Consider the following 14,362-nt stretch of genomic DNA (forward strand, 5'->3'; position numbering starts at 1 on the left):
CAACAATGATTAAAAATTAATCACCAAATAATCAAGTTCCATCATGAAGGGTCACATCTATGTAGCCATATCATTTAATTTCATAGCAATATCATGTTATGAATTTGCAAACACGCATGGAAACTATAACATATACGATTCTTGTATCAGTATACTAATAATTACGAAATCAATTTAGAATTAAGAAACTCTAGCTCATATATATTATCAATCACCATGTTAATTAAAAAAATATAATAAGCTATCCATTAATAGCTAAAACATGGACAAATTATAAATTTGATCTTCCAATTTATAATGATTAACCCGAGAAACAAAATTCACCAAATATGTCCACTTGAATATAAGTTGATCATAAATCGATAATTAGTAAAACATCAATAGGCTTATAAGAAAACCAGTTATCCGACAACTTTGTGCTTACTTTTGTCTCGTATCTGTTATGCTTAAACAAAACACCACTTAAAATCAAATTTATATTAATTTCAAGCACATAAAAACAAGTGATCAAACAAATTAACGTACTAAATTTAATTTATGTAATGAGGCAAATAATGGCCACCTATATACCCATACATATAATATACCATTCAGAGCCTATCAGTGATAAGTATAAGGTTGTGATCCAATTTAAATAATCAAATTGACTTTTGCGTCTACTCATAAGAAAGTATGAATATCAAAGTTAATTGCTTTAAGATTGTTATCAATCTTGTACGATATAGACATTATTATATATATCGAATATATAACTAATTCACAAGAACATTGCTAATTCTTAAATCACACAATTATATAAGAATTAACAATTAAATTAGGAGAAAGATTTAAGAAAACAAACAGATATTGAATTTAATCTCGAGTCCAGAAAACTGTCCCCTTAAAGCAGTTTCGCCCCGCACCATCCGCGTTTAGCGACCTACTTCCTAGGATAAAATGAGATACTAGTATAATAGATAAATCGAAAATACTCTTAGCGAACTTGAACTGAGCCCGAGAACTATCACCGGAATATTGAAAAATTTAAGACTGAAGAGACCGAGAATTAAAGAGACAACTCTTATTTTCTCGACCTAATAAAACTGGTGCCCTAAGACTCTATATATAAAGAGAGGCTTGAAAGGACTTGTATTTCTTTTTGATGTGGTACATGGTATTTATAAGAATAACCAAAGAATAGGTTTGTGCTACTTTCAATGTGGTACAAAGCCCACTTTTCATATTAAAAGGTCACACTTTGAAACATCAGTTCTCATTCACCTTTTACTCATTTTGAACGTGTAAATATGCGTTGGAATTCCTTCGAAGAGGAGAATACGTTCCACAAATACACACCACTAACACATAATGTATATCGCTCATATAGAGTCTCAAAATGATTCACAACTTAGTCTACACTACTAAGTTTGTCCAACACTAGTATATGCTTATATACTGCACAATTATACAATCAATCTAATATATGATATATATAAAAATACCGTAAATATCCTTTAATTGATTGCTACTGAAACTAAAGGTTTACACCGACATATCTCTGCAAATATTATCACTTGTATCAGCGGAAATCATCTCCGAATTTTCAGCTTGACAGATATTAATATGGATATATGTCGATGACAAATTTGGATATCAAATATTGATGACGTCACCTACCATCAAACTTTGATATCTTCATAAACTCTGATATCATCTATCACAAATACTGTATTGACAAATCCTGATTGTATATATGTTGATATCATCAATTACATCTAACAATAAGTATATTATATTTAACTTATATACTCACTATTTTAAACTATTTAATTATCTAATATATTTTCTCATAATTGATATTTTTTCGTTTATAATTTGTCTACTTCCGTACATCAAATAGGTAGATATAATATATTAACTATATGTTAGTGTTAACAAAATGATGCACGACTACAAATTCGGGGCGAATACAATTTTAAGAATGTAACACGAAAAAATGAAAGTACACAATGATAGTACCCATTGCGAAGACTATACACCACCTACCAAATCCAGAAAATTTAAAATTACGTTTTTGTTGTTTAATAGGGAAGATAGCGGAGTAATGAATGTGGCTTGTTTGTCACCTAAAAGGGATGAAATTCATTAGAAAATTGACTAATCAGGAAAACTCTGATTGTCTGTATAAACAACAAAAAAGAGTGATGAATGTAAATTTGTAGTAGTTAATAAAATCTGTTAAAAATAGTTTTGGTTGCAAGTGATTTGTATTGTAAGTCACTCCAAGTTTCCAAAAACAACATTGTTTACATCTACTGTGTCTGAGATTCAGAGTAGCCAACCAAGCAAACAAAAAGCTAAACACATTGAGGTTTCAATCCAATCCAATCCAAACCAAACCAAACCAAACCAAACAAAAACAACAAATGGGTTTTACTCTCCTCACCCTACTCCACTTGTTGTTCTTATTCTTCCTTCACTCCAATGCAAATATCTCCAATTCATTTCCATCTCGCTTCTTCAGATCACATTTATTTGAATCCCCAACTGATATTCCACCTGCTACATTCTTTCAAGTAACCAAACCTCTTGACTTGCCCAACACAAAGCCTTGTTCTCAACTCGTTCTCCAACATGATTTTGGGTATACATATGCCAAGTCTCCTGTTGTTGCTGATTATAAACCCGCTTGCCCGTCTCCACGTTTCTCCAGAATTGTTCTTGAATGGAAAGCTACTTGTAAAGGCAGACAATTTGATCGCATTTTCGGGGTTTGGCTAGGTGGTGTTGAGCTTCTCAGGAGCTGCACTGCTGAACCAATAACCAATGGTATTGTTTGGACTGTTCAGAAAGATATCACCAGGTATTACTCATTGCTTATCACCAATCAAACTCTTTCTGTTTATTTAGGTAATCTTGTTGATCATACTTATACTGGGGTTTATCATGTTCACTTGACTTTCCATTTTTACCCTGCTCAAAATTATCTGGGTCATGGTTTTAATGCTGATTTAATCCTTCCCATTTCGAGAAATTTACCGTTGAAAGATGGGCTGTGGTTTCAAGTTGTTAATTCGACTCATGTACAGTCCAAGAAGTTTAAAATACCCAAAAATGCGTATAAGGCCGTGTTGGAGGTATATGTTTCACCTCACGAGAATGATGAGTTTTGGTATACTAATTTACCAAATGAGTACATTGCTCTAAATAACCTTACTAATGTTCCCGGAAACGGGCCTTTTAGGGAAGTTTTGGTTAGTTTGGATGGTAAGGTAGTTGGTGCAGTCTGGCCATTTACAGTCATATACACCGGAGGAGTTAATCCCCTTTTGTGGAGACCCATTTCTGCAATTGGATCATTTGATCTCCCTACCTATGATATCGAGGTTACCCCGTTGCTAGAAACATTATTAGATGGGAAGACTCATGAGTTTGGTTTTAGCGTTACAAATGCTTTAAATGTGTGGTACATAGACGCAAATTTGCATATCTGGTTGGATGGAAAGAGTGAAAAAACAGAAGGTAAGGTATTGAGAACTAGTAGTTTGTCTCGTCGTGTTTCTTCTGAATCAAATTTTACTGGGTTGAATGGGACATTTTTGACAACGGTTAGTAGGCTAATAAAGTCTACTGGATGGGTGAAGTCATCTTACGGGAAGATAACCACTCAGGCAATTCAACAATTCAATTACAGTAATTTAATGGAAATGGGCAATAATGGGAATATGCAAATAGTGCATCAGAGGATTGATTTTAATGATAATGTCATTGCCAATTCAGGACCTTATGTAGATTCAGTAACATCATTGAAAACATTTCCCCTTTACTTATACTCAAAAAATGCTGACCAAGGAGATGGAGCATATACTTCTGTAGCTAATCTGTCAATGGGTTTCAATGAGAAGAGAATCAAGAAATCTAAGTTTGGATCATCCGTCAGCTCTCTCAAAAATTTGCAAGAAGGACAATCTTCTATGCTTGTTAAGGGCAACCTAGTAGTCAGCGGTGTAGGAAGTACACAGCAGGCATACAGCTTCAACAGCCATAACTCTTGCTACTTTAGAAATGTCAGCAGCTCAAATTACACCATTATCTACGACAATGAGAACAGTAAATGTAGTAAAACAACACCGTCTCATTGGGGTCTTGGCTTACTCAAATGGTGGCAAAATCCCTCTCTCAGGGCCTTTCTATCATCTAATCCATTAGAGAAGAAGGGACAATTTTAACACTTCTTGTCCTTGATGTGGATGTTTCTTTAACTGCTGTATGATTTTTGAATTTTAGTCAACTTTAATAACGGTACAAGTATACTACAGTGTTTCGGTTATGGTTAACATTGTCTTTTGTGATAATGATATACTATAAATTACAATCATTAGTGTGTCAAACCAGCACATTAAGGGGATGAGATAAGATATTCTCTTTTACCCAGTGCGGTGCATCACTTGTTTTGATATACTTTTCTGCTCCAAGCCTGCAGTTATCTCTTGAGAAATAATTGCTACATACATTTCTTTTGGTTATGTTTCCAGTGTATCACTGCTACATTTCTTTTGGTTATGTTTCACATACTCTTACATTTTACATATTCTTTTTCCAAGTTTATATATTGCCGCTAATATCTCTTATATATCCGGCTTAAATGAGTTGAATCGAGCCGAACTTTTAGATATACATGTATCAGCTCGTTAAAATATACGGAACTCGAAATCAAATTTTTATCGAGTCAGTTTTTTTGTTCGTGTATCGACTGATTAAGTAAAAGATTATTCACGAACATGTTTACGAACAGCTCACGATCTATGGTTCAACAAAAAGCTCACGAACTATTGATCGCAAACAACTTATTTTACAAACTCGATCTCACATTTCCTAAATTGTTTCTTTTTTAAAAAAATAAATAAAAATATCAAATTAAATTTTTAAGTCTTCAACAAGATTTTAATTAAGTTACGTTATTTCTATCCAAATAATGATATAGAAACTAATTAAATACATGAAACGAGTTGGATAAAGTAATTATATATTTATCATCTAGCATTTTTTATAATTTAAATCTTATAAATAATTTTTTTTATAAATTTTATAAATGGATTAAATAGATTGGTAAATGCTTTGTAGATATTTGTATACACATTTATATATTAAATATTATTTCACAAGCATGTGTACTTTACTAGCATATATAAATAATAATTTATATAATTAGTCACGAATTATATCAATAAACATATTCACGAACATTACTCACGAACCTAATCACGAACATTGTAATTAGTTTGTTTGCGAACTTTCGAGCCAAACTATATTGTGTTCAAGTTCAACTCATTTACAAATCGAACTTTAATGTTGTGTTAATATTCGACTCATTTACAAATTGTACCGAACTCGAATCAAACTTTTTTCGAACCGAACATCGAACTGCTCGTGAGCGTATCGACTCATTTACATCTCTATCCGGCGTATATTTCAGAATATGTTGTGATAGGGTATAAGCAACCCGACTAGAGCACAACCCAGGTTTAGGATGAGACAGGCTCAATTGGAGGACCGAGACCCCCCTCACCCGGAACAAACAAGTGAAGAAGGCTAGGCTCAGGTTGATAGCTGGGCCCAGGAACCTAGGGATAGAATCACCTCCCAGCTAGAGTCAAACCAGCTAGAACAGGCTCGAAGGGGGTCCCACAAGCACATGCATACCCGACAGCCCACCAAGGAAGGGAACGTGGGTGCGTGACAAGGACAACTATCAACAACCAACGACTGAGACAAGCATGACACGCGTCAGCACACTTTTGGTGCATCCTAAAGTTGGTCCTTACCTGGACACGTGTATGGAATCCATCTGAGCCAAGCGTCCTCCGCTCCCAACAACGAACGACCCTGATCTAAAGGTACCAACCCCTAAACCCTATCTTGGGGCTATAAATACCCCAAGAGGAAAGGGTTTAAGGGTTACACTCTTTTACACACCCATATACACAAACAACCACCTTCCTTTCCTATCTATCTTCGTCTTCCCCAAGCGAGTTCTTACTCTCACACCGGAAGCGCCGCGGGGCTCAAACCCCCCTCCGGTGTTATTTTGCAGACACCCCACGACAGTTACACCTCAACCACCGTAAGAAGGTCCAGGCGCGGCGCCGAAAGGAACAGCCCCGCACACTAGAGTTCTCATTTGGCGCTAGAAGGAGGGGCTCTCCATCCTTGGATCTTGGTGCCCCTTGATTCACCTTCATCGGCAAGCTCTTAAAATAGTCCATTTCTTTAACCAGTATGAACCAAACAACCATACTCTCTCATAACTACAAATACTGTTTATTTAAGCCACGTTTGTGTGTGCTAGTTATTTTAGGCCACGTTTGTGTGAGCCCAGTTTTCTTTGTTTTTAAGCCACGTTTGGGTGTGCTATAGATTGTTTTGATTATTTTAAAACCCGGATTTGCTTTAGCTTACATATTGTCTTCGTGTTTTGGACCCCGTTACACTTGTTCAATAATATTGTTAACAAAACCCAGAAAGTTAGTTTGCTGTTGTTTTGGAAAATTTTTGCTACCTTTAGAAAGCAACCTTAGATCTATATTTTTTGCCTCAAATCTTGGTCTATTGTTGTTTGTACACTTGAGATAATGGAAAGAGCAGGGAAGAATACTGTTAGGAGACCTTCCGCAAGTACTCAAGTTCAGGACCAGGACCATTCTCAGGATCAAGACCCCGAGGCCGACCGAGACACCCTCCAGGAGTAACCATTGACACATACCCTGGTCTTGAAGAAGCTAGTGACGCCAAGAGATGGCAGGAACCTCATTGATCTGAACCAATATAAGTATACCAATGTTCCAATGGCCGAGGAGCACATGGCCAACCTAACCAGCACTAAATTGGCTGAAATAATCAGGCTCTACAGGGAAGAGCAAGCCCAGGCTCAGCTAGAATTTGAACAGGAAGATGATCAGGAAGAGTGCGGGGATTCTCAACAGTCCAGAAGATCTGTCTTTGACCGAATCGGAGCTAAGGTGAAGAAGAATCAAAAAGACCAAAGTAATAAGAAAGAGACATGCAACCAAAAAGAATAAGTTAGAAGAGATGAGAGAACACATCAGAAGGTAGAAACAAAGATTGATCTAAAGATTCAAAAAAGAATGTAGCTAGAGGAGTAGAGGCTATTGATCAAGTCCAAGACCAAGAGGACCCGGAAGGACCCCACCCCCGAGGTCATTTCTGATGATGATGAGGAGGGGCAGAAGGACCTCAAAGATATGATTTATGAACTTCAAAGTAAGATGGAAAAGGACTCTAGAGTGGAGGTAGGGGAAACTCTAACAACCTTTAGCCATTCCTAAGAGGCCATTCCCCGCCAAAGAGGTCTTAAGCATGATAACTTTGATTCATTTGATGGTTTGGGAGATCCAGAGGAACATTTGAATTACTTCGAGCAGATTGCTCAGATATACTACTACAATGATTTGACCAAGTCCAGATTCTTCGCATCGACTCTCAAGGGGGGAGGGCTCAGAGGTAGTTGAGCAGGATCCTCTCCCAAAGCATCCACAGCTGGAAAAAATTCCGTGGAGCCTTCCTCAGGAGGTTCCGAGCAAACAAGACACATGAGCTGCATATGTGCCATTTCGAGACTATTCGCCAGTATGGCAACGAATCTCTCTTAGCCTATATAAGGCGTTTCCAGGAAGTAATCAACAAGATCTAAAACTTAGACGAATGGGAATCTTTGAGCATATTCCATAGGAACCTAGACCCGGAACATAATGAAAGGTATATTGTGGAATTGATCAACAAAGAGCCTCGAAGCCTGGCTGCCGCCTACTCTATGGCAGCCAGATTCATCAAGGAAACAGATGTGCTCCAAGCTCTGAGGATGACCCGGAAAGGGGGATCCAGGAGCAAGAACTCTGATGACCAACCGAAAGGGAGTTACCATCAGGACAAAAAGTTCAATCAAAGCCAACGAAGTCAGCAGACTCATGTGGTCCAAAATATTCCTATATTTCAAAGACTTGGTCCTAGGACGGAACCCAAAAACGACCCAGGACCAACTAGGCAAGCTAGGGAGCCTAGGAAGGAGCCAAATTGGACCCCCTGAACCGGAATAGGGATGCAATTCTCAAAGAAATCAAAGACAATCCGTTCTACTATACGCCAAAGCCAATGCATCCTCCCCCGGAGAGCCGTCCTTACAATCGACAATGTAATTATCATGAAACGCATGGCCAGAAAACAGAGAATTGCCTATCTCTCAAATACTTTATCGAAGAGCAATTAAAGAAAAGAAATCTCAACCAATACATATCCTAGGAAACCAATCATAAAGGAGAAGGATCAAGGAAAGAAAAGAATGTGGTGAATGTAGTCCTAGAAGGCTCCCATTCACCTCCCCGGAGCCCGGACTTAGGTGGTGGGGTATTCTCTATACAATCATTCACAGAGATGGTAATTTCTTTCAGCAGTAAATATTATGAGCGAGTCAACCCCAATCACAATGAATCCTTGGTAGTAACACTTGATATTTTTGACAATGAGGTGAGGATGATGCTGATAGAAAATGGCTCCTCATTTAAAATCCTCTTCAAGCATACTGTGGATCGAATGAAACTAGGGAGTGTTGTTGAGTGGCATTTATGACACTTTATTATGCTCTAATAAGCTTTGGATTGATGCATTTGTACTCAAGTTTGTAAGTGTTTTAATGTGTTTTCTAGTGTTTTTGCATTTCAGGCATTAATCTGTGAATCAGGTGAATTAGCATGTTTTGTTGCTAATATGGTGTCTAGGTGCTTTTGGAATAAAAGCTCGTTGAAGCCGGCTCGAAGCTGCAAGATAAAGAAAAAGAAAAGAAGTTATTTCTGCCAGAAGCCCAGCGTGCCCGCGCTGAACAAGCACGCGGTCGCGCCGAAGTACAGAAAACCAGCGCGCCCGCGTTGATGAAGCGCGCGGCCGCGCTGTATCGGGATACTAAAATCCTGATTCTATTACAATTCTGTTTTTTGGACTCCTGGGTTGATTGGGCTGCTATATATTGATAGCTCAAGATCATTTTTTAATAAAGAGACTTACCAGAGCACAAGGAGAAGACGAGAAGAGACCTTTAGCACAATTCAACAAAGGCGAAGATGATCTAGTTTATTTTTGTGAATCTTTGTTTTGAGTTGTAATCTTGGATGCTCGTTTCTTGTTTTGTTGAACCTATACTCTTGTTTGTACTTGGTTTTATTTATTCGTCATAAAGACTACGTTTTATATACCATGCTTTCATTGGAACCCACGTTGATGATGAGTCCGATTATGGGCTAATCGTTATCGTGGGCTTTTAACAAATTTATTTATAAATTTCTTTAGTTAAATTGTTTGATGCCTTAGTATGTGGTGACTGTATGATATCCTAGTGTTGGTTGTGCCTATTCATCTTATGAGCGTCGCGAACATATAAGATAGTGTATTAATTCTTAATGAAGCAAAAGTGAATTTATGGATTTAGAACTTGCCATGCTAGCATAGGTTCATGTATTGTCATGCATGATTCGTAGGTAATTTTAACCATCTTACTTGCCCTGTGTAATCAAGATAGATAACTTGTGTTTAAACCGTTACGTTGTCAAATTCTATAGACATATAGGGTCTCAATATAATTAGTGTCTATTCAACTTCTATCTCTTTTGTGGATGTCTGGTAGTATGGTATCCGTGCAACGAAAGTTGGCGTTTATCAATTTCGTGTTATCTGATTAGTGTCATCACCATTGCATGCTAAGGTTAAGAACAATAAGGCTATTGAATGAAGTATTTAATGAAGTTAGAATCTCATGTTTGTCATACTTATTAATTCAATCAATCTTATTCCCGTACTTATAATTATTAGTTTAATTCTTAGTTATAAACAACCTCACTGCGTTATCATCTTCGCATTGAATAATAACCATACATTGTTGCTTAAGTGCGTGAATAAATTAGTTAACCAATACAGTCTCTGTGGGAATGAACTAGAAAAGATTCTATACTACTTGCGAACTCGTATACTTGCGTGTATTATTAGCGCGTGTTTAGCGACTAACAAGTTTTTGGCGTTGCTGCCGGGGGCTGCAGTGTTAATTGATAGTTTATGTGCTTTCCATCAGTGGTCGTTAAATTTCATTGACTTGGACATTGTTACTTATCTGTTTCCTTGTCTTGTTTCATGTACTCTAGCGAGGGTGTATGCATACGCGTTCGTGTACTCGTAAGAGAATACTGGATAAAGCCGAGGAAGAAGTTGTGGTAGTTCGTAAGGAAGTTTTTGAGGAAGAAAAGAAGGTAGAAGAAAAAGAGAAAGTCGAAGAACCGGTTGTAGTAGCGATGGGAGATCAAGCAGAAAATCCGAAGGCTTTGATGGACTATTCTCAGCCTAAGATTAATGACATTCAGTCAAGCATCATCAGACCGACCATCAGGACTAACACCTTTGAGATCAATTCAAGCACGATTCAGATGATACAGAACTCAATTCAGTTTGGGGGTACTCCTACTGAAGACCCCAACATACACATCAGTGATTTCATCGAGATTTGCGACACTTTCAAATTCAATGATGTGACTGAAGATGCTATCAAGCTACGCCTGTTCCCATTCTCTCTGAGGGACAAGGCTAAATGCTGGTTACACTCTCTGCCAGCAGGATCTATCACCACTTGGGAGGATCTTGCGCAAAAGTTTCTCACTAAATTCTTCCCTATGGCGAAGACTGCTGCAATTAGGAATGCTCTTACCCAGTTTGCTCAGCAAACAGGGGAATCTTTGTGTGAAGCTTGGGATCGATATAAGGAGATGCTAAGCAAGTGCCCACACCATGGCATGCCTGATTGGATGATTATTAATTGCTTCTACAATGGATTGTGTGCTACTTCTAGACCCCTGCTTGATGCAGCATCAGGAGGAGTCTTATGGGCTAAGAGCTATAATGAAGCTTATAAACTTATTGAACTGATGGCTGCTAATGAGTACCAGAATCCTTCCCAGAGACTGATTCAGGGGAAAGTCGTAGGAATTCTGGAGTTGGATGTAGCTACTACTATCGCTGCCCAACTTAAGGCTTTGACGATGAATGTGGACACTTTGGCTAATTATGGAGTGAATCAAATCGCTATTATCTGTGAGCTTTGTGCTGGTGCCCATGAGACTGATCAGTGCGCAATTTCTAGTGAATCAGCTCAGTTCTTGAGCAACTTCCAGCGATCGCAGCAACAGTGCTAGCCACCTATCATCCCAACAACCGTAATCATCCTAATTTCAGTTAGAGAAATGCTCAGAATACGGTTCAACAGCCTTATCAGCAGTACCTAGCTAAATAGTACAACCCCCTGATTTTCAGCAACCACAGTATGCACCTAGACAGCAACTCCAGCTACAACAAGCCAATGAAAAATCTGAATTAGAGGAGTTGAAGCTTATGTGCAAGAGTCAAGATGTTTCTATCAAGACCTTGGAAAATAAAATTGGGTAAATTGCCAATGCCTTGCTAAATCGTCAGCCTGGTACATTAACTAGTGATACTGAAGTGCCAGGAAAAAGGAAAGCTAAGGAGCAGGTAAAGGCAATCACTTTAAGGTCTGGAAAGGTTGCGAATCCTGAACAAACTTATGAGTTGACTGAAGAAGTTGGGGCTGAGAAAGAAGTAATGCAGCAGGACGAAGAAGTGGAACCAAGGAAGACTACTGTTGAGCACACTCCTCCTGAGGGTAATACAGGGGAGAAACATATCTATCCTCCACCGCCTTTTCCTAAGCGGATGCAGAAGAAAAAGCTGGACACGCAATTTGAGAAGTTTCTGGAGGTGTTCAAGAAACTTCATATCAACATACCTTTCACTGAGGCTCTCGAGCATATGCCTAGTTATGCAAAGTCTATAAAAGGTATTCTCTCTCGGAAGGTGAAGCTAGATGATTTAGAGATAGTCCCTCTCACGGAGGAATGTAGTGCTGTGTAGCAATAGAAGTTGCCTCCGAAGCTTAAAGATCCAGGAAGCTTCACTATTCCATGTACTATTGGAAAAGTGTCTTTTGATAGATGCTTATATGACTTGGGAGCTAGCATCAATCTAATGCCTTTGTCAATTTTTTACCTGATCCCAAACCGACTTATATGACCTTGTAGTTGGCCGACCGTTCTATTACATATCCGCGAGGTATTATGCAGGATGTCTTGGTCAAGGTTGATAAACTCATTTTTCCTGCTGATTTCGTAATTCTTGATTTCGAGGAGGATAAGAAGATTCCCATAATCTTGGGAAGATATTTCCTAGCGACTGACCGAACCTTGATAGATGTGCAGAAGGGTGAGCTCACCATGCGAGTTCTGGATCAGGATGTTACATTTAATGTGTTCAATGCTATGAAATTCCCTAATGATAATGAGGAGTGCTTAAAAGTGGAGTTGGTCGATTCGGTGGTCACCTCGGAACTTGATCAATTGCTAAGGTCTGATGCCTTAGAAAAAGACTTATTGGGGAATGCAGATAGTGAAGATGACGAAGGGGAAGAACAATTCCAATATTTGAATACTTCTCCTTTGAAAAGGAAAATTGATATGCCTTTTGAATCTCTTAGAATGGAGGAATTGAACAAAGCTCCTAAACGCCTCAAGCCTTCTATTGAGGAAGCTCCCACTCTTGAGCTTAAGCCTTTACCTGAATATTTGAGGTATGCATTTTTAGGTGATGCATCTACTCTGCCTGTTATTATTGCATCTGACCTTTCAGGTAGTGATGAGGAAAAGCTTTTGAGGATTCTGAGAGAGTTCAAGTCGGCAATCGGATGGACTATAGCAGATATCAAGGGAATAAGCCCTTGTTACTGCATGCATAAAATTCTGCTAGAGGAAGGTAGCAAACCTACGGTCGAGAAGCAAAGAAGACTAAATCCTATCATGAAGGAAGTAGTGAAGAAATAAATTCTTAAGTGGTTAGATGAAATTCTTTTGGTCTGTGTGGTACGCCAGCCACATTTTAGAGATGTATGATGGCCATCTTTTCTGACATGATTGGCCAGAATGTGGAGGTGTTCATGGATGACTTCTCAGACTTTGGCGATTCTTTTAATGAATGCTTGCAAAATCCTGGGCATGTTCTCAAGAGGTGTGTTGAGACCAATCTGGTTCTCAATTGGGAAAAATGTCACTTTATGGTGCGACAGGGCACCATTCTCGGGCACAAAGTTTCTAGTAAGGGTCTTGAGGTGGATAAGTCCAAGGTGGGGGTCATTGAGAATCTTCCCCCACCCACTTTTGTTAAGGGAATTTGCAGTTTTCTTGGTCATGCGGGTTTCTACAGGCATTTTATTAAAGACTTCTCGAAAATTTCGAAGCCTTTGTGCAGTCTGTTGGAGAAATATGTTCCTTTCAAGTTTGATGATGAGTGCTTGCAGCTTTTGAGGCATTGAGGAAGATTCTAATCACGGCACCGATCATAACTACACCTGATTGGAAAGAGCCTTTTGAGATGATGTGCCATGCAAGCGACTATACAGTTGGAGCAGTTCTGGGGCAAAGGAAGAATAACATAGTTCATGTGGTCTACTATGCTAGTAAGACCCTAAATGGAGCCCAAGTGATTATACTACTACGGAGAAAGAAATTTTGGCTATTGTCTATGGTTTTGAGAAATTTTGATCTTAACTACTTGGGACAAAGGTGACAGTTTTCACGGATCATGCCGCAATCCGATATCTCATCTCAAAAAAGGATGCGAAGCCTAGATTGATTAGATGGGTTCTTTTGCTCCAAGAATTTGAACTAGAGATCAAGGACATAAAAGGAACTGAAAATCAAGTCGATAATCATCTCTCGCGTTTAGAAAATTCTAATGCTACTTCATTGGATAAGACATTGATAAATGAGTCTTTTCTTGACGAGCAACTGTTTGGAGTGCAAGAAGAAGAATCGTGGTTTGCAAACATTGTGAACTACCTTGTGAGTAATATTATGCCTCCCGACTTATCTTATGCTCAAAGGAAGAAGTTTCTACATGAGGTGAAGTGGTATATGTGGGATGAGCTGTTTCTTTTTCGCCAAGGAGCTGACCAAATCATCAGGAGATGTATTCCTTACAGCGAAATGGGGGGGAGGGATCTTGCGAGATTGCCACTCAACGGCTTATGGAGGACATTATGGTGGAGAAAAGACAACAGCTCGTGTTCTCCAAGCAGGATTCTTTTGGCCGACATTGTTTAAAGATGCTCATCAGTTCGTTTTGAAATGTGATCGATGTCAACCTGTGGGGAATATTTCTAAGAGGGATGAGATGCCTCTTAATGTGCTTCTCGAGGTTGAGACCTTCGATGTTTGGGGAATTGACTTTATGGGGCCATTTGTCTCATCTTGTAATAATCAGTATATCT

At 38.6% G+C, this 14,362-nt stretch overlaps 1 protein-coding gene and 1 non-coding gene across 2 annotated transcripts; one reads left to right on the forward strand and one right to left on the reverse strand.

The window, feature by feature from the left end:
- Positions 1–2,236: 2,236 nt before the first annotated feature.
- Positions 2,237–4,357, forward strand: LOC141708020 (peptide-N4-(N-acetyl-beta-glucosaminyl)asparagine amidase A-like). Its single transcript, XM_074511486.1, has one exon. It carries the CDS (start codon positions 2,406–2,408, stop codon positions 4,206–4,208), a length of 1,803 nt encoding a protein of 600 aa, XP_074367587.1. The 5' UTR covers positions 2,237–2,405; the 3' UTR covers positions 4,209–4,357.
- Positions 4,358–10,718: 6,361 nt separating this feature from the next.
- Positions 10,719–10,825, reverse strand: LOC141710103 (small nucleolar RNA R71). The gene has a single exon (XR_012570641.1). It is a non-coding gene; the product is annotated as a small nucleolar RNA R71 (small nucleolar RNA).
- Positions 10,826–14,362: the final 3,537 nt, after the last annotated feature.

The sequence above is a fragment of the Apium graveolens genome, chromosome 2 (assembly GCF_009905375.1).
Source record: "Apium graveolens cultivar Ventura chromosome 2, ASM990537v1, whole genome shotgun sequence".
Taxonomy (NCBI): Eukaryota; Viridiplantae; Streptophyta; class Magnoliopsida; order Apiales; family Apiaceae; genus Apium; species Apium graveolens.

Excerpts from the sequence above, each read along its gene's own strand:
- LOC141708020 (XM_074511486.1), top strand. The coding sequence starts at position 2,406 with ATGGGTTTTACTCTCCTCACCCTACTCCACTTGTTGTTCTTATTCTTC.